At 41.3% G+C, this 18,271-nt stretch overlaps 1 protein-coding gene across 6 annotated transcripts in view; it reads right to left on the minus strand.

Moving 5' to 3' along the window:
- Positions 1–15,797, minus strand: part of SLC9A8 (solute carrier family 9 member A8) — a 104,375-nt gene extending 88,578 nt beyond the window's left edge. For 4 of the 6 annotated variants that reach the window (XR_009548296.1, XR_009548297.1, XM_007533186.3 and 1 more), the window contains exons 1-3: positions 15,722–15,797; positions 13,711–13,889; positions 2,718–2,798 (exon numbers count right to left, since the gene is read on the minus strand). Coding sequence is in view for 2 of the 6 variants with exons in the window: in XM_007533186.3 (XP_007533248.1) it covers positions 2,718–2,798; positions 13,711–13,889; positions 15,722–15,735 (274 nt within the window). In the remaining 4 variants the exon portion in view is untranslated. Of the gene's footprint in view, positions 1–2,717; positions 2,799–4,365; positions 4,537–13,710; positions 13,890–15,721 lie in introns of those variants that run through there. The other 2 variants (XM_060185573.1, XM_060185563.1) reach the window with 2 other exon arrangements.
- Positions 15,798–18,271: the final 2,474 nt, after the last annotated feature.

Genomic DNA, 18,271 nt, shown 5'->3' on the forward strand with positions numbered 1-18,271 from the left:
CAATTTCTGGCTGTCTCTATCAAATAAATAAAGATAATAAAAAATTTTAAAAAAGAAAAATTTAAAAATAAATAAAAGTTAAAAATAAGTAGATATTTTAAGTGTAATTAGAACATTATCTATTTGTTATCTAGATACCTGCTTTCCAGAATTTCCTTTAGTCAATAATCCCTGAACTGAGTTAAAATTCACAACAAAAAGAGTACTATTCTTCAAAAAGACCAAAAAAAAAAAAAAAAAAAAAAATCCTCCAGCCCAAACCAGAAGAAATTAATATAACTAAAAGTAAAAATATAGTTTAGGTTTCACAGGGAGGAACACTTGTTTTTTTCCTATCTACCTAACAATTTAATCAAATATAGCTTACAAGCTAAAACATGGCTTTATGGCTGGAGAGGTGATTCACAGGTGGTGAAGCAGTGCTGTAGGTGTCTATCTCTCTCCTATCCCCATTCCTTCTAAATTTCTCTCCTATCAAATAAAATAAATACATAAAAAAAAGTTACCTGGGGGTCAGGCGGTGGCGCAGTGGGTTAAACGCACGTGGCGCAAAGCGCAGGGACCGGTATAAGGATCCCGGTTGGAGTCCCCGGCTCACCACCTGCAGGGGAGTCGCTTCACGGGCGGTGAAGCAGGTCTGCAAGTGTCTATCTTTCTCTCCCCCTCTCTCTGTCTTCCCCTCCTCTCTCCATTTCTCTCTGTTCTACCCAACAACAAAGCAACGTCAACAATGGCAATAATAACCGCAACAAGGCTGCAACAACTAGGGCAACAAAAAGGGGGAAAAATGGCCTTCAGGAGCGGTGGATTCATGGTGCAGGCACTGAGCCCAGCAATAACCCTGGAGGAGAAAAAAAAGAAAAAAAAAGTTACCTAGGGTTATTAGAGTCTGCCAGGTTATGCAGTTAAAGAGTGTTAAATAGGGGCCTAGTGATGGTACACCTAATTGAGCGCACATGTTAGAATGAGCAAGGAGCCAGATTGAGCCCCAGGTCCTCACCTGCAGAGGGAAAGCTTTGAGAGTGGTGACGCAGGGCTGCAGGTGCCTGCCTCTCTCTCTCTCTCTTCCTCTCTCTCTCTACCTCCTCAATTTCTGACTGTATCCAATAAATATAATAAAATTTAAAAAGAGTGTTAAATAAAGAACAGGAAGTCTCTGAATAAAATTGGTTTCCAGTGCTTTGCTAGAAATCAATACTATGCAGTTGTGTCTCTTCCTCAAAATATGACTGTAAGGGTTAAATGAGATGGCAATGTGAACATTCACAGGCCAGAATCTGGCACTCTTCAGTACTATGAAGTCCAGGGAAAACAAAGGACTGGCTGAGCCAGGGTAGCAGGAACTCAGGTGGTCATAGAGGAGGAAGTGGAATGAACAGAGTCTAAATATTTACCTCCCAATCTAACCTAAATCAAATTTATGTTGTAAAAAAAAATTAAATGTTAAATGAAATCTACAAAGCAAAGAAGATCACCTCATAGATTAGTGATGATACAGAAAAAGTAAATATCATCAGTAGTAAATATAAACTAGTAAAAATACCTACAATATAGTAAACAATGGGAAGGTTTAACTGGGTCTAGCAAATTTTTACTTACCATGCTTTAAGCATACTTGCCCACATTTTAGTCTTGATTTCAATATATACTGTAAAATAAGGACTGTACTTTTTCTTTACTATACATTTCAACAAATCGGCTTATGAGCTCACACCTGTTATTATACCAATTCATTCATTCAAATAGAGGCTAATTATCTTTTTTTTTTTTTTGCCTCCAGGGCTAATGCTGGGGCTCAGTGCCTGCATTACAAATACACTGATCCTAGAGGCTATTTTCCCTCTTTTGTTACCCTTGTTGTTTATCGTTGTTGTTGTTGGATAGGACAGAGAGAAGTGGAGAGAGGAGGGGAAAGACAGAGAGGGGGAGAAAAAGACAGACACCTGCAGACCTGTTTCACCACTTGTGAAGCAAACACCCTGCAGGTGGGAAGCCGGTCTTTGTGCTTTACAGTATATGCGCTTCACATACTGCACCACTGCCTGGCTCCGAGGCTAATTATCTTAAGCCAGTCACCAAGGGAAACAAACAAAAAAAAAGTGTGAGGCACAATGGAATGTTCTCTGAGATCTCCAGATAGGACACTTTCATTAAAACTCAGCGATTCTATGAATTAAGTATAAATTATTTGCCTTAGTTGAGTTGGGTGTAGCAGTCTTGAAGCAGAAGTCAAAGTGCCTCGAGAGTAGTTCTACAACAAGGAAGCTGCACAGATGGGTTTTTATGTGACCCTTACAAAGTCAGCACCACTCTCTGAGCCCCAGGGACTTATTTTTAAGAAATAATATTTATTTATTTAATTATTTACTGGATAGACAGCCATAATTCAAGAGGCTGACAGAGAGACTGAGAGACTCTTGCAGCACTGCTTCACCACTTTCAAAGCTTCCCTCCCTACAGTGGGCGCTGGGGGCGCAAATCTGGGTCACTGTGCATTATATTATAACATGTGCCCCCAATCAGGTGCACTACCACCTGGTCCCGCCCCAGGGTCTTCACCTATAAAATGGGAGTATACAACTTTCACAGTAGGCTGCAATAAGGATTTAATGATATCAAGACTATACCATATCTCCAGTGGCTTCTGGCCCAAGGGAGGTACTCAAAAAAATGGTAGTTATCTTACTGGTCTTATATGATTACCAATATATACTTACCTAAGGAAACAACAGCAACACTCTCAGGTAAGAAATGTAATTTGTATCGGATCAGCAAATGCACCAGTATGATACAGATAGCTGTGGGGGGAGATAAGACATTGTTAAAACAGCCCCATTTTGAATGGTAAACTCCAAGTTCAAGGTCATGGTTACTTCTGAGAGGATACCAAGGGAGTGGACAACTGGCAGTGACATAAACTTCAGTTGTATTGCCACCTTTTATTTCTTAACATTAATATAGATTTGCATTGTCTATTACATTGTCCTTTTCTTCTCTTCTCTTTTAGATATAGAGAAGAAAAAGTAAGAGACCAAAGCACCAAAGCTCCCATCGATGTCACCTGAGTTGTGCTCATGGCAAAGCAGTGCACTATCCAAGTGAGCTACTTTAAAAAAAAAACTTTTTTATATTTATTTATTTATTTTCCCTTTTGTTGCCCTTGTTGTCTTTTTATTATTGTAGTTATTATTGTTGTTGTTAATGATGTCATCATTGTTGGATAGGACAGAGAGAAATGGAGAGAGGAGGGGAAGACAGAGAGGGGGAGAGAAAGATAGACACCTGCAGACCTGCTTCACCACCTGTGAAGCGACTCCCCTGGAGGTGGGGAGCCGGGGGCTTGAACCGGGATCCTTACGCTGGTTCTTGAGCTTGGTGCCACGTGTGCTTAACCCGCTGTGCTACCTCCCTCCCCAATGTTTTTGAATCATCAACTGGGAAACTTTAAAATGATGAGAAGGAAGTAAGTCAAGGAAATCACTTTTATGTAAATATAACTGCCATAAAATATGTTGACAATAAGCATTTTGCCACAATGTTACCGAGTTCTCTTTTAACATGGAAGGAAGGAAGGGTGTTTACAAACAGAATGAAGTACATACTTTGGTTTGTTATAACATCAGAAGTCTAAAGATGGGACTGGGGGCTGTGTAGTGGCACATTCAGTTGAGTGTACATATTACAATGGCCAAGGAGCTGGGTTCAAGCCCCCAACTCCCATCTGTAGGGGGAAAACTTCACAAGTGAAGCAGTGCTGCAGGTGTCTATCTCAATTTCTATCTCTATCCAAAATAAATTAATTAAAATATTTTTTTAAAAAGTGAGACCCCTGTTCCCCAGCTGGGTAGCAGGGTTCTCCATCAGCCAGACATAGCACTGAACCCCTTACAGGATTGTTTTGCCTAATATCCTCCCCCACCCAACTTGTCTTAACTAGCTATCATTACCATTATCTTCTTTGCTTACAAAGAAGTCTGTGGATTAAAAAGGTCACATATGAGGGCCGGGCAGTGTAGTGCAGTGGATTAAGTGCACATATCGTTAAGCACAAGGACCTGACAGGCGTAAGGATCCTGGTTCGAGCCCCCGGATCCCTATCTGTAGGCAGGTCACTTCACAAGCAGTGATGCAGCTCTGCAGGTGTCTTTCTCTCTGCAGGTATCTATCTTTCTCTCCCCTGCTTTGTTTCAGTTTTTCTCTGTCCTATCCAACAACAATGGGGAAAAGATGGCTTCCAGGAGCACCGAGCCCCAGCAATAACATTGGAGGCCAAAAAAAAAAAAAAAAAAAAAGTCACACATTACTGGGAGGTGCCAAAGAGTGGAGTTTGATTTTAACTCTGTGCTCTTAATCATAAGCACCTACCACTTCCTTCCTGGTTACATCCACTCTTTAATCCCCCAAATAAGTAAAATGCTTTGATTTTCCTCACAGGAATGTTACTGTGAAGAAAAGGAAACAAGAGAATGTAAAACTAATTGAAAGAAGTAAGTTTCTGGACCTCTAACCACCCCCAGGAAGTATATTCTCAGATAACTGCTAAATGTAATCCATCCAAATGTTGATGTTCATGTCTATTTCTTTTATCAGGCATCTAGGTGGTACACTGTCTCAACAATCCCAGAATTATTTTAGCACTACTACTACTATTTCTTTAGTAAAAGACAATGTTGAAACAATTGTCATGGTCAGCCTGTGGGCCTACATCAACAAACCAGGTATCTTTAGTCTGATCAAAAAGGACCAAGTGGCCAGAGAAAGGGAAGAGCTATAAACTTAGAAAAATTGTTCTCCTTTCATGTTTTGTTTCAAACTATCAATCTGTGGTGTTATTTTATTATAAGTATTTAACTTAGAAGAATCCTTACTTTACTGTTGACTGTAAACCATTATCCCCAATAAGGAATTATTTTAAAAAAGAATCCTAGATTAAATTCTACGAGCAAGAAAAAAATTTATGTCACCAGCAGGTATGGCTATAGACTGGAAAAAACAAGTAACCAAAAAAGGCAAGTACGTGAGCACATAAGCAGACAGAATATAGCTCTAGGGAGTTGAATTAATTTCTGTGTGCAAGGATCTGGGTTTGAGCCCCCATTCCCAGCCTGCAGGGGAGGAAGCATCATCTGGTGAAGAGGTCTAAAGATCTCTCTCTCCCTCTCTACCACCTTCTCCCCCCTCAATTTCTCAATTCCTGTCTAATAAAAAAACTTAAAAAAAAAAAAAAGAGGAAGACGGCCACAAAGAGCAGTAGATTCACTGTACAGACACCAAGCCCCAACTGTAACTCCGGTGGCAAAAACAAACGAATGGACGAGAGAGACAGCTCATTAGGTAGTGTGCTGCTCTGGCATGTTAAAGACCGCACGTCAAACCTGGCTTCCATGTCACTGAAGGAAGCTCCAGTGATGTGTTCCCTCTCTCTCTATGGAAAAAAAAAAAAAGTCTAAAGAATGGGAGACAATAACGTAAATTATACATTTGGTCAGGATATAGTACTCAGAGGGTGAGGGTAGAAAGCATAATGGTTATGCAAATAGACTCTCATGCCTGAGGCTCCAAAGTCCCAGGTTCAACCCCCTGCACCACCATAAATCAAAGCTGAACAGTGCTATGGTAATAAATAAATAAATAATTAACTTAAAAAAAAAGAATATAGTACCCAGAATATACACTCTAACAACTCAACAAAACAAAAGATAAAAAAAAATAATATAGCTTAAAATATGCAAAGGATCTAAATACATATGTCTCCAAAGATGTATTCAACATCATTAGTCTTCAGAAAACTACAAGTTAATACCACACACAATGAACACAATTTCATGCCCCTAGGATGGCTACAGGTGAAAAACAAAATGAAATGGAAAATACCAAGTGTTGACAAAGATGTGGAAAAGTTGGAACCCATGTGCATTGACAGTGGGAATATAAAGGTGCAGCCTCAAAGGAAAAATTTGTCAGTTCTTGAATAATTTACACATATAACTGTTTAACCCAGAAATTCCATTCCTAGGTATATACCCAAGATTAAAAAAAAAAAAAAAGGTGTTTCACACAAAAATTGTATGGGGGGGTGGCAAAGTGGTTCCCCTAGAAGATGTGCTTGTTTTGGCATGCAAGCTACCCATGTGCAGGCTGCACCGTCCACCACAGTGGAGGAAGCTTCAGTGCTGTGGTGTCTTTTCCTCTCTCTACCTGAAAGTTATCCCAGAGCAGTGAAGTCCTGGTGATGACAAACACCCTATATGCATAGGTTCACATTAGCCAAACGGTGCAAACAACCTAAATGCTCACCAACTGGTAAACGGATAAGCATAATATGGCACATCCACATACAATGGAATGTCATTCCGTCATAAAGAAAAAGTGAAATTTGGGGAGTTGGGCAGTATAGCACAGTGGGTAAAGCACACGTGGTGCAAAGCACAAGGACCAGCGTAAGGATCTGGGTTCGAGTCCCAGGCTCCCCACCTGCAGGGGAGTCGCTTCATATGCGGTGAAGCAGGTCTGCAGTTGTCTCTCTTTCTTTCCCCCTGTCTTCCCCTCCTCTCTCCATTTCTCTGTCCTATCTAACAACAACGACATCAATAACAACAACAGTAATAACTACAACAAGGGCAACAAAAAAGGGAGTAAATAATTATTAAAAAAAAAAAGTGAAATTCTTAAACATGCTACAAAATGGATGAACCTTGAAAATGTTATGCTAAGTGAAAGAAGCCAGGCATAGCTGGGAGTTAGCTCAAGGTGAGAGCACAGGCCTTGTCAGAGGAAGTCGGGCGGTAGCACAGTGGGTTAAGCACAGGTGGCAAAAATCATAAGCCATTTGGAGCCCCTGGCTCCCCACCTGTAGGGGAGTCACTTCACAGGCGGTGAAGCAGGTCTGCAGGTGTCTGTCTTTCTCTCCCCCTCTGTTTTCCCCTCCTCTCTACATTTCTCTCTGTCCTATCCAACAACGACAATAATAACTACAACAATAAAACAACAAGGGCAACAAAAGGGAATAAATAAATAAATATTTTAAAAAACCCAGCTCCCACTACACTGGAGGAAGCTCCAGTACTTGATATTTTCCCCTCTCTCACTCTATCTTCCATTGTAAAAAAAAGTCAGCTCAGAGTGATAAAGCCCTAATGACACACACACAGACACATCATATATTGTATGAAATATATTATTCATACATGAATTCACTGAGACCAGAAAACAGGGCCAGGCGATGGCATACCTGGTTAAACACACACATTACAGTGCACAGAGATCTGGGTTTAAGCCACTGGTCACCACCTACAGGGAAAAAGCTTCAAGAGTGGTGAAGTAGGGCCACAGGCATCTCTCTGTCTCTTTCCCTTTCCCCCATCTCCTCTCAATTTCCCTCTGTCTCTATCCAATAAATAAATAAATAAACCAGAAAACAGAATAGTATTTACCAGAGACTTAGGGATGAGGAAAGTAGAGGAGTAACTACTTTCAATAAGTTCTAGAACTTCTTTTGGGGTGACAAAAATGTTATAGAACTAGGTAACAGTAATGTCCTACAACACTGTGAATATACTAGAATTGTATACTTTAAAAATAAAATGAGAAAAATACATTTTTTTATCATACATATCTTTTTTTTTTCTTCCTTTAGAATAAAAGGTTAAGGCAGATGGAGCAGTGCTTGGATCTCTCATAAAATAATAAATCTGTAAAAGCAGAAAACCCAAGCCCTAACATGGAAATATATCCAAGATATTCTGTGAGATGAAAGAATAGAAGGCTTGGCAGCACACCTGGTTGAGGGCGAACATTACCATGCACAGGACCCAGGTTTAAGGCCTCAGTCCCTACTTGCGGGGTGGGGGTGTGGGGGTGAGGGTAATATCATGAGTGATAAGCCACAAGTGCCTCTGTCCTATCAAATTAAAAAAATAATAAATGTTTTTACAAAGGAAAAAGTAGGCTATACAACCCAATTTCCATTAAAAATAAATGCCTTGGGACCAGGCTGTGGTGCACCTGGTAGAAGCCCATGATACCATGTGCATGAACCTGGGCTCAAGCCCCTGGCTCCCAACCTGCAGGGGGCAAGCTTCATGAGTGGTATAAAGCAGTGCTCCAGGGGTCTTTCTCTCTTCTCGATCATACCCTTCCCTCTCAACTTCTCTCGTCTCTATCAAAAATTTAAATAGGTTAAAAAAATGCCAGTGTACTTATGACTATGCACATAAACAGATACATACAAATACATGTTTTCTTAAATCCTCTTGTAAATACATACATCAAGATGGGACCAAAAAAAAAAAAAAAACAGTCATAGGGGCTCAGGGAGATATCACAGTGGTTATGCAAAAAGACTTTCATGCCTGAGGCTCTGAGGTCCCAGGTTCAATCCCTAGCTCCACCACAAACCAGAGCTGAGCAGTACTCTGGTAAACTAAAGAAATGTGTGTGATATGCCACATATTAATGTGCTTCCAATTTTCTATGTGTGAATAACAGTTATAAGGCTATACTAAAATTTTGTCAGGCAGTGGTATGCCTGATAGAAAGCAGGCATTGGGAGTTGGGCAGTAGAGCAGTGGGTTAAAAGCAGGTGGCACAAAGTGCAAGGACTGGTGTAAGGATCCCGGTTTGAGCCCCTGGCTCGCCACCTACAAGGGGGTCACTTCACAGGCGGTACAGCAGGTCTGCAGTCTGCAGGTGTCTGTCTTTCTCTCCCCCTCTCTGTCTTCCCCTCCTCTCTCCATTTCTCACTGTCCTACCCAACAACAATAATAACTACAACAACAAAACAAGGGCAACAAAAGGGAATAAATAAATAAAATAGTAAAAATAATAAAAAAGAAAGAAAAAAAGAAAGGAAGAAAGAAAGAAAGAAAGAAAGAAAGAAAGAAAGAAAGAAAGAAAGAAAGAAAGCAGGCATTACCATGTTTTCGAACCAGGGCACAAGCTCTGGACCCCACCTGTAGGGGGGAAGCTTCACAAACATTGGAGCAGTGCTGCATATGTCTATCTTTCTTTCCCTCTATTATCTCTGCCTCTCACCTCTATCAAAATCAAAAAGAAGAAGAAGAAGAAGAAAAGAAATAAAAGAAAATGGGAAAAAAAAAAAAGGCTGCTGGGAACAGTGGCATTGTGCAGACACAGAGTTCCAGCAATAACCCTGATGGCAACAAAACAAAATAAACAGTAAATTAAAAATGTCAAATGTTAGTAACTCTATTAAATTTGATGACACAAAAAATGCTGTTAACTTGAGTCAATATCAGTGTTTCTATGGAGTCAAAGATCAGCAATGCTTAAGTCAAAATCAACTGACTTCAAGTTTCCAAAAGTCAAAAGTAACAAGAGTTTTTGGTATTCCTTCTCAACAAAGGGGAACAATCATCCTCCCATATGCTTAAATGACATGCAAGTTATAATCTCATTTGTCTTAGCTATAATATTGGATTGTCAGAAAAGTCATGACATTTTTCTTTATGATTTTGTATGCAAAGATGTGTCATGACTTTTTTGACAGCCCAATAGTAAGCAAAAGCAGCAAACGAATTCTGGGTTAGAAGTTTCTGCAGTCTAAAATAAACTATGCCCTGAGTTCCCTCAATTCACCATAGGTCACATGATCTATGATCAGTTAGCAAGTTATCTTCTCAACAGCATGCTTTTTTGTTTGTTTTGTTTTGCTTTGTTTCCCAAGCACTGCTCATATCTGGTGACTCAGACATGAAAGTCTTTTGTAGTAATGCTGGTGCTTTAACAGGATAACATCGAGCTAACAGTAATTTTAAAAAAATCTATCATGTTTACATTGCTTGGACATATAATCTGGGGCAAATATACAAGATACATAATAGTGAATAAAGAAAAAGTATTTTAAAATTTATCTTAAAAGAAAGCATTCCATTCTCCTAATGTATGCTGCATTATACATGAAAAGTATACATACCAACCAACTCAAACTGCCAAGAATAAAATTAGGTGAAAACAGGGTGAACATGATGCTAGTTTAAGAGTCTAGATTTGGGAATTGTTTGAAGACAAGAAAACCCAAGAGGAAAATAAACACTATTAAAAACAGTTCAGCTCTTGCTGGACCGAAAGCTCTATTAACATTGGGTAGGATTCTGCCTGGATTAAAGGGCACATTATGAAAACCTCTTTTGTGGTCTCTGGCACAAGCTAAACTTAAAACACTTCACATTCTGAAAATCATTCTTTTAAGTCTTATCCTTTTACCCTTCCATTAAAAAAAAAAAAAAGTGATTACAGGGGCTGGGATAGATAGCATAATAGTTATGCAAAGAGTCTCTCATGCCTAAATCCCAGCTTCACTCTCCCATACCACCATAAACCAGAGCTGATCAGTGCTCTGGTAAAAACAAACAAGCAAACATGACTATAAAAGTTCCTTACTGGGCCTGCCTTTTATATTTCTTAACATATCAAGCTGACAACCATGTAAACAGATCAACCATATTCTTTACGACTTGAAGATTCAGATACTAATTACTTCTTGATCAAGAAAAGAACTGCCTTCCTTCTTTGCAGTCAACTACTATAACAAAAGTAAAAGAAAATCAAAGATCCCATGATTGTTGAAGTAATCCAGAAACAGAATTCAACTGCCTTTATGACTAGACATATGGTAAAAAAATTACTTGAGCATGAGAAATCTATATGGGACATTGTACACTTGTGGTCTGTATAGTTTTTCAGTATTAAAAAGTTTTTACTGGGGGCAGGTGGTAGCGCACCTGGTTAAGCAAACAAATTACAGTGTGCAAGACCCAGGTTCAAGCCTCCAATCCCCACCTGCAGGGGGAAAGCTTCACAAGTGGTGGAGCAAGGTTGCAGGTGTCTCTTTCACTTCCCTTTCTATCTTCCCCACCCCTCTCAATTTCTTTCTTTTTCAATCCAATAATAAATAAAAAGATTTCCTTAAAAATGAAAATAAAAAAGAAACAACTAACATTTTTTAAATGTATGAGACAAGATATCTGAGGATTTTAAATAAAATCACTATATTTCAATTATTCAAGCGTTAAGAATCTAAATGTAAATTATGTTACTTTTTCTCAAAAACAATAGTCTTGACATCAGAGAACTGCTCTGCACTTTTCAACCCTTTATGCCTTTCACTCTTCTGAAAAAAAAAAATCTAAATCAATTAGAAATATGACTCAGGATCATTAAAGAAAAGCAGAAAATACAAATATGCCAATTTCACTCTTCAAATGAGTTTGGACCTGGGTCACATTCTAAACTGCTTCGTCCTTAGTCAGCTAACTCAAGGCAGTTACACAATTTCAACTGTTATTTTTTTTTAATATATATATTTTTTCCTTTTGTTGTCCTTGGGTTTTTTTTTTTTTTTGTTGTAGTTTTATTATTGCTGTTGATGTCGTCATTGTTGGATAGGACAGAGAGAAATGGAGAGAGGAGGGGAAGACAGAGAGGGGGAGAGAAAGATAGACACCTGCAAACCTGCTTCACCGCTTGTGAAGTGACTCCCCTGCAGGTGGGGGGGGGGGCTCGCACAGGGATCCTTACACTGGTCCTTGTGCTTTGCGCCATGTGCGCTTAACCCACTGCGCTACTGCCCGACTCCCTGAATTTTTTTTAAACTGTTTATTGCTATAGTTTCTGAGGTGTTTGTTATTGCCTTACCTATACATTTTAAAATATTTATTTATTTATTTATTTATTCCCTTTTGTTGCCCTTATTATTTTATTATTGTAGTTATTATTGATGTCGTTGTTGGATAGGACAGAGAGAAATGGAGAGAGGAGGGGAAGACAGAGAGGGGGGAGAGAAAGATAGACACCTGCAGACCTGCTTCACCGCCTGTAAAGTGACTCCCCTGCAGGTGGGAACCGACTTTTTTTTTACCAGAGCACTGCTCAGGTCTGGTTTATGATGTTGCTAGGAATTTAATCTGGGATCTGAGAGCCTCAGGCGGGAAAACCTTTTGTATAATCACTGTGTTATCTCCTGAGTCCAATCTAAACTTTAAAAAAAAATTTTTTAAGGGATATAGAAGTGGCTCACCTAGAAGCGAACACTTTACTGTGTATGCCAACCCAACCCAATCTAAACTTTATGACTGTTGTCTGGCAACCTGGATAGGAGTCTCCAGTCTCAAAAAAGCAGGTATGTCAATTGTTTAATCCCTCTGAGCCTAAATTTCCTCTCCTGTTAGAGGCTGGACAAAATGACATTTTTTTTTTCCCTCCAGGGTTATTGCTGGGCTCGGTGCCTGCACCATGAATCCACCGCTCCTGGAGGCCATTTCCCCCCCCTTTTTTTGTTGCCCTAGTTGTTGCAGCCTCGTTGTGGTTATTATTGCCATTGTTGACGTTGCTTTGTTGTTGGATAGGACAGAGAGAAATGGAGAGAGGAGGGGAAGACAGAGAGGGGGAGAGAAAGATAGACACCTGCAGACCTGCTTCACCGCCTGTGAAGCGACTCCACTGCAGGTGGGGAGCTGGGGCTCGAACTGGGATCCTTACGCAGGTCCCTGCGCTTTGCGCCACGTGTGCTTAACCCACTGCGCCACCGCCCGACCCCCACAAAATGACATTTTGAGTGAATTCATTTAAACAGACAGAAATGGCATCACTGGTGGTACACAGATTTGGCAATAGCCATGAGTAATGGGAATGACAGAAGTTAAGTAGAGCAGTATGCTAGAGTAGGGTATCTGGATCTTTTGCTCAGAAGCAAACTTTTTAAGTAAAAGTGGATATTGGATCCTAGAATGTAAGATACACTTTCATCTGACTCCCCTCACCTCATGCCACAATTACCACTTACATACAAACACACTCACATACTTTGAAATCCATTAAACCAAGGGTTCAGAGTTCTTTCTAGATCAAAAACACTTTACTTCTTGCTCCCCCCAAAATGCCCAATGTTATTACATAAAGAGCACTTCAGAACTAAGTTCTATTATTATATAAAGAAAGGGGGGGCAGGTGGTGGCACACCCGATTAAGTGCACACATTACAGTGCACAAGGACCCTGGTTCAAGCCCCTGGTCCCCACCTGCAGCGAGAAAGCTTCACAAGTGGTGAAGCAGGGCTGCAGGTGTCTCTTGTTTCTTTCCCTCTACATCTCCCCTTCCCTTCTCAATTTCTGTTTGTCTCTACCCAATAATATATAAATAAAAATATCAAAAAAAAAAAAAAAGAAAGAAAGAAAGAGGGAGTCGGGCGGTAGCACAGTGGGTTAAGAAATGGTGCAAAGCACAAAGCACAAGGACCGGTGTAAGGGGCTCCCCACCTGCAGGTGCACATGGTGCAAAGCACAAGGACTGGTGTAAGGGGCTCCCCACCTGCAGGGCAGTCGCTTCACAGGCGGTGAAGCAGGTCTGCAGGTGTCTTTCTCCTCCTCTCTGTCTTCCCCTCCTCTCTTCATTTCTCTCTGTCCTATCCAACAATAACGACATCAGTAACAACAACAACAACAATCACTACAACAATAAAATAACAAGGGCAACAAAAGGATATAAATAAATATTAAAAAAAAAACCTTTGGAAAAAAAAAAAGAAAGAAAAAGAATCCTGTTATGGTGTTTGTTATCAAATGATCAATATCCCCGTGTTTGAAGTAAAAACCATATAGGAGGAAGATGTGACAAAGTAAGCAATGGTTTAAATAAGGTTCACCATACAGAGAGTGTACACAGGAAGGCAGAGGACAGTGTTTCCCCATTCACCTAGGACAAGGAGGCTGAAGAAAATGGTCATGCCGCTCGACTGCTCTTCCTGCTGAGCCTGTTCCCCAGTCTGCACAGGTAGCATGGGCTTGGCAGGGGTTGGGAGCACCAGTTTCGTAGTGACAAGTAGGGTGGTGTGGAGGGTGACATTGAAACCACTGTGAGTTGTATTGGGGAACCTGTTGGAGGACATGGAAAGCAATAGGGTTAGATACAGAAAAAGGACACTGAAGTATCAGTGCACATGAACCAAAAAGAGAATCTGGCACAACGCTTTATGGGAGTTAAACATTTTACGGCCAACAGATGAGCCTTGGAGAGAAACAAATTAAAAAAAAATTCCTGCCTGGGCAGCCTAGGAAAGGGCATAAAGGGTAAAGCTAAACAGACTTGCATGCTTGAGGTCCTGAGTTTGATCCCTGATGTTGCCTATGCCAGAGTGAAGCTCTGGTTCCATTTCCACCTCTCATGTTAAATAAACAAATAAACAAACAAACAAATCAGGCTGGCACAGAAACAAAAGCTGTCTGTTCTTTGACATTTAATGGGGGCCTTAAACAGAGATGAAGTGGCAGTTCATCCCTTTCCAAGTTTCACCATTGTTTATTTGGTGTCTTTATTTTTTCCAGTTTAGTATTCTCCTTGGCTTAATTTCCCAGGTTGAAGAGTGACCTGAATTTGCCCAAATCTTGATCTGGCTGGAATGCCCTTCCCAAAATTCAAAAGACCCTAATGTAATCTCTGAAATATCCTACTCCATCCCTCAGCTTGTGTTATTCACAGCTCTCTAGTCACATTGCACTGGGATTATACACTCCTGCCGTACTGATATAATCATGATTGTTCTTATAACAGCTAATGTTTAATGAGTATTGCTTCATTCCAAAGTCTAGGAAGTTAACTCTCATTTAATATTTAACATTCCTAAAGTGAGGATTATTACTTTCCCTTTTCACCCATGACAAAGGAGCTCAGAGAGGCTGTATAATTCACATACGGCCAATCTCCATTTAGTGACAGGATCAAGTTTTGAGACTGAATTCAACATCACTGGTCTATACCACAACTTTTGCTTTATGCTGCTGAGGCCCATTCTACTCAGACAGAGCAAAAGGACCAAGATACACATGGAACATTTGTCAGGTGTGGAAGTTGAATTTTAACCACGGTTCCTTTGTTAATTTTTACATACTCTGCATAGAGATGGGCCATCTGTAACATACAGCACTGTTGCCACAGACAGGGTGATAGCCCTTGCTTAGGAGGACACACACCCCCAACTTTCTATCTGTCCTCTACCCCAGACTGCAGTCATCCTGCCTTGCTTCTGACCCTCAAAAGCACCAAGCCTTTTGTGCTTCCCGGCTGCTGCATTTGCTGCTCCCTCTCCTTCTGATCATTAAAATTTCAGGTGGCATGTCTACTTTCTGGGTAGACTCCCCCACCCTAACACTACTCCAATTTCTCTTCAGAACTATGAAATTATCTATTTATGGTCTTCTTTTCCCTCTAGAATGCAAGGTCCCTAAAAACGCTTCTTGGCAGCCTCCTTCACTACTATGTGCCTTTAGTCTGAAAAAGATCACATGGGTGACAGTTAATAAATGACACTCCGTGGAGGAGACAGACGCAAACGGTGAAGAAAGCGACTCAATATGGGGTTGGGGCTGGAAAGGGCTTCCTGAAGGAAGTGGCAGAGAACTCCGTGATCACCAGATGACTGAAAATTGAAAAAGTGAAATTTCTTTCAGGTTGCGATTTCTGCAAAGCGGCTTTCGAAGCCTGCGCTGGGCGGGCGATCCCTGGCCCGAAGAAGGTGCGACCTCACAGGGGTGACAATGCCCAGCCAAGCACAGGCCTGCCCTTCCCGCCCTCCTCGCAGGCACAAGCCGAGCTGGCTAAAAGCACAAGAAGCTCCGCCTTTTGGGGCCGGAGGGCGACCTAAGGCACTCGCTGTCACCCGCCGGGGCCCAGCCCTGCAGCCTCCGCAGCCCCGGAAAAGCCCACTCACTCCTCTTCCGCCATCTTCTCCCCAATCCCGCGAAGCCTCCAAGACCACCGAGTTCGGAGCCGCAGGGCTAGGAGGGATCGCCTTTGCTTCCGGCTTCCGCTGGAGGCGCAGGCGGGCGGTAAGCAGGGGGCGTGGCCTTGACCCTGAGAGTGTGGTCCTTCTGTCCCTTCATCTCTATGGCCCCAGGGTGGGAGGTGGTGCCTGGGAAGACCCCTCTTTAGCCTTTTTTGAATCTGTCACAATTTTGGGCCTCATGATCTATTGGCCCCATGAGATTCTGACATTTTCTCCCATCCAAGTACTCACCAGTCCCGACCCTGCTTAACTTCCGAGATCTGGCGTGTTCAGGGTGGTATGGCCTTAGACGAGATTATCACCTTTTTTTTTTTTTTTTTTTTTCAGTTTAAGAAAGAAGACATTAACAAAATCATAGGATGGGGGGTTACAACTCCACACAATTCCTGCCACCCAATCTCTATATCCCGTCCCCTCCCCACTAGCTTTCCCATTCTCTGTCCCTCTGGGAGCATGGACCCAGGGTCCTTGTGGGTTGCAGAAGGTGGAAGGTCTGGCTTCTGTAATTGCTTCCCCGAGATACTGACATTTTCTTACTGTGAGGCAAAACGTGTTGGAAGCAACTCCTGTGAGATCACTGTTACTCACCCTGAAGACAATTTCTGATCTTTTGTGGCCTGGCCTGGAACCCTATTTAAAGTTGGCAATGCGAGGCCTGGTGGTGGTGCATCTAGTTAAGCACACACTGCAGGGGGAAAGCTTCTCTAGTGGTGAAGTAGTGCTGCAGGTCTCGCTCTGTCTCTCTCCCTCTCTATCTTCTGCTCCCCTCTCTGCTCCTCTCTGTCTCTATCCAAAAATAAATAAATAAAAAGTTGTCAATGAAGCTACTAGTTTAGGCCTAGCTAACAAACCCTGGGAGGATCAAACCAGTCTGTGCCTCAGTTTTTCCTTATCTGTAAAGAAGACTATTTGTTTGGGCTTTGCACAACTGTTCAATAGTCACTTAATTAAACATTGAGTTCTGGTTATGTGCCTATCACTAAAATAGCCAATGATGATCTACTGTTGGGTTATTCTTTAATGTGTTTGCTGAGTCAGCAAGTAATTATTAGTTACTTGTATGTGCCTAATAGTGGTCCATGAGGTTTGGGATACAGTAAGGAAGGAGGTGGGATTAGAGGAATGTAAGGGACTCCATCAGGAGGCCTAGTACCCTGTTCTAAGGTCTTTTTGAATTTGACATTACCTCTGTTACTCCTCTTAATGATCCAAGCCATCATATTTCATGTGGATAATCTGTAATCTCCCACTCTCTTTCTCTCTCTCTCTTTCTCTTTTAACTAGAGCACTATCCAGTTGTGGATTTTGTGGTATTGCCTAGGATTGAACCTGGGGCTTCAAAATCTCAGTCATGAAAGTTTTTTTCCATAACCACTTGTGCTAGCTCCCCTCCTCTTAAATGATCTGACTGCCATTTTCCTCATGGTTTTCCACTAGCAACCCTAGTGATCCTTTGAAATTCCAGCCACTTGTTTGCTTAGAACCTCTGCTGCTTTCAATCTCAGAAAAAAAAAAAAACAACAATCTTGGAGAATGACAGGACTCACTCAACTCCCCATCTACCTCCATTCCTTTTCCACCAGACTCACAGTGGTATTCTGTCTGCCTGAAATACACCAGAAATATTTAAACATAAGCACAACATGTTGAGCCTGATTCTAGAAATGTCTTTCAGCTTTTCCACTCTTGGACTGTTGTTTAAGTTACTTTATCCATTAGACTTTCTCTGATTTATGCACTTAAAATCCAGCCTACCCTTGTGGTCCAGGAGGTGGCACAATGGTAAAGCTTTGGACTCTCAAGCATGAGGTGCTGAGTTTGATCCCTGGCAGCACATGTGCCAGAGTGATGTCTGGTTCTTTCTCTATCCTCCTATCTTTCTCATAAATAAATAAAATCTTAAAAAAAAAATCCAACCTACCCATCCCTCATAATGCCAAACAATATTTTGTGTTTTACTTATATGTCTGTTGCTCATCACCTTTCATGAGAATGTAAACCTATTTATTTATTTACTTATTTATTTTTTGCCTCCAGGGCTACTTATCGCTGGGGCTTGGCTGCACTACGAATCCACTGCTCCTGGAGGCCATTTTTCTCATTTTGTTGCTCTTGTTGTTGTCTTTGTTGTTGCTATTGCTGTTGTTGTTGAATAGGACAGAGAGAAATTGAGAGAGGAGGGGAAGATAGAGAGGGGGGAGAGAAAGACACCTGAAGACCTGCTTCACCACTTGTGAAGTGACTCCTGCAGGTGGGGAGCTCCGGGCTCAAACCAGGGTCCTTGCGCTTCAGGCCATGTGCACTTAACCCGCTGCGCTACTGCCCGGCCTCGAGAATGTAAACTTACTACATGCAAAGGTTTTATTTTTCTGTTTTATCTCCAATGCCTAGAACACATAATAACTAGTAAGCAATAAATGCTCAATCAATAAACAAAATTGGCTCATTCTAATGTGTTAGAAAACAAATGAACTT

Source organism: Erinaceus europaeus, chromosome 1 (genome assembly GCF_950295315.1).
Source record: "Erinaceus europaeus chromosome 1, mEriEur2.1, whole genome shotgun sequence".
Classification (NCBI taxonomy): domain Eukaryota; kingdom Metazoa; phylum Chordata; class Mammalia; order Eulipotyphla; family Erinaceidae; genus Erinaceus; species Erinaceus europaeus.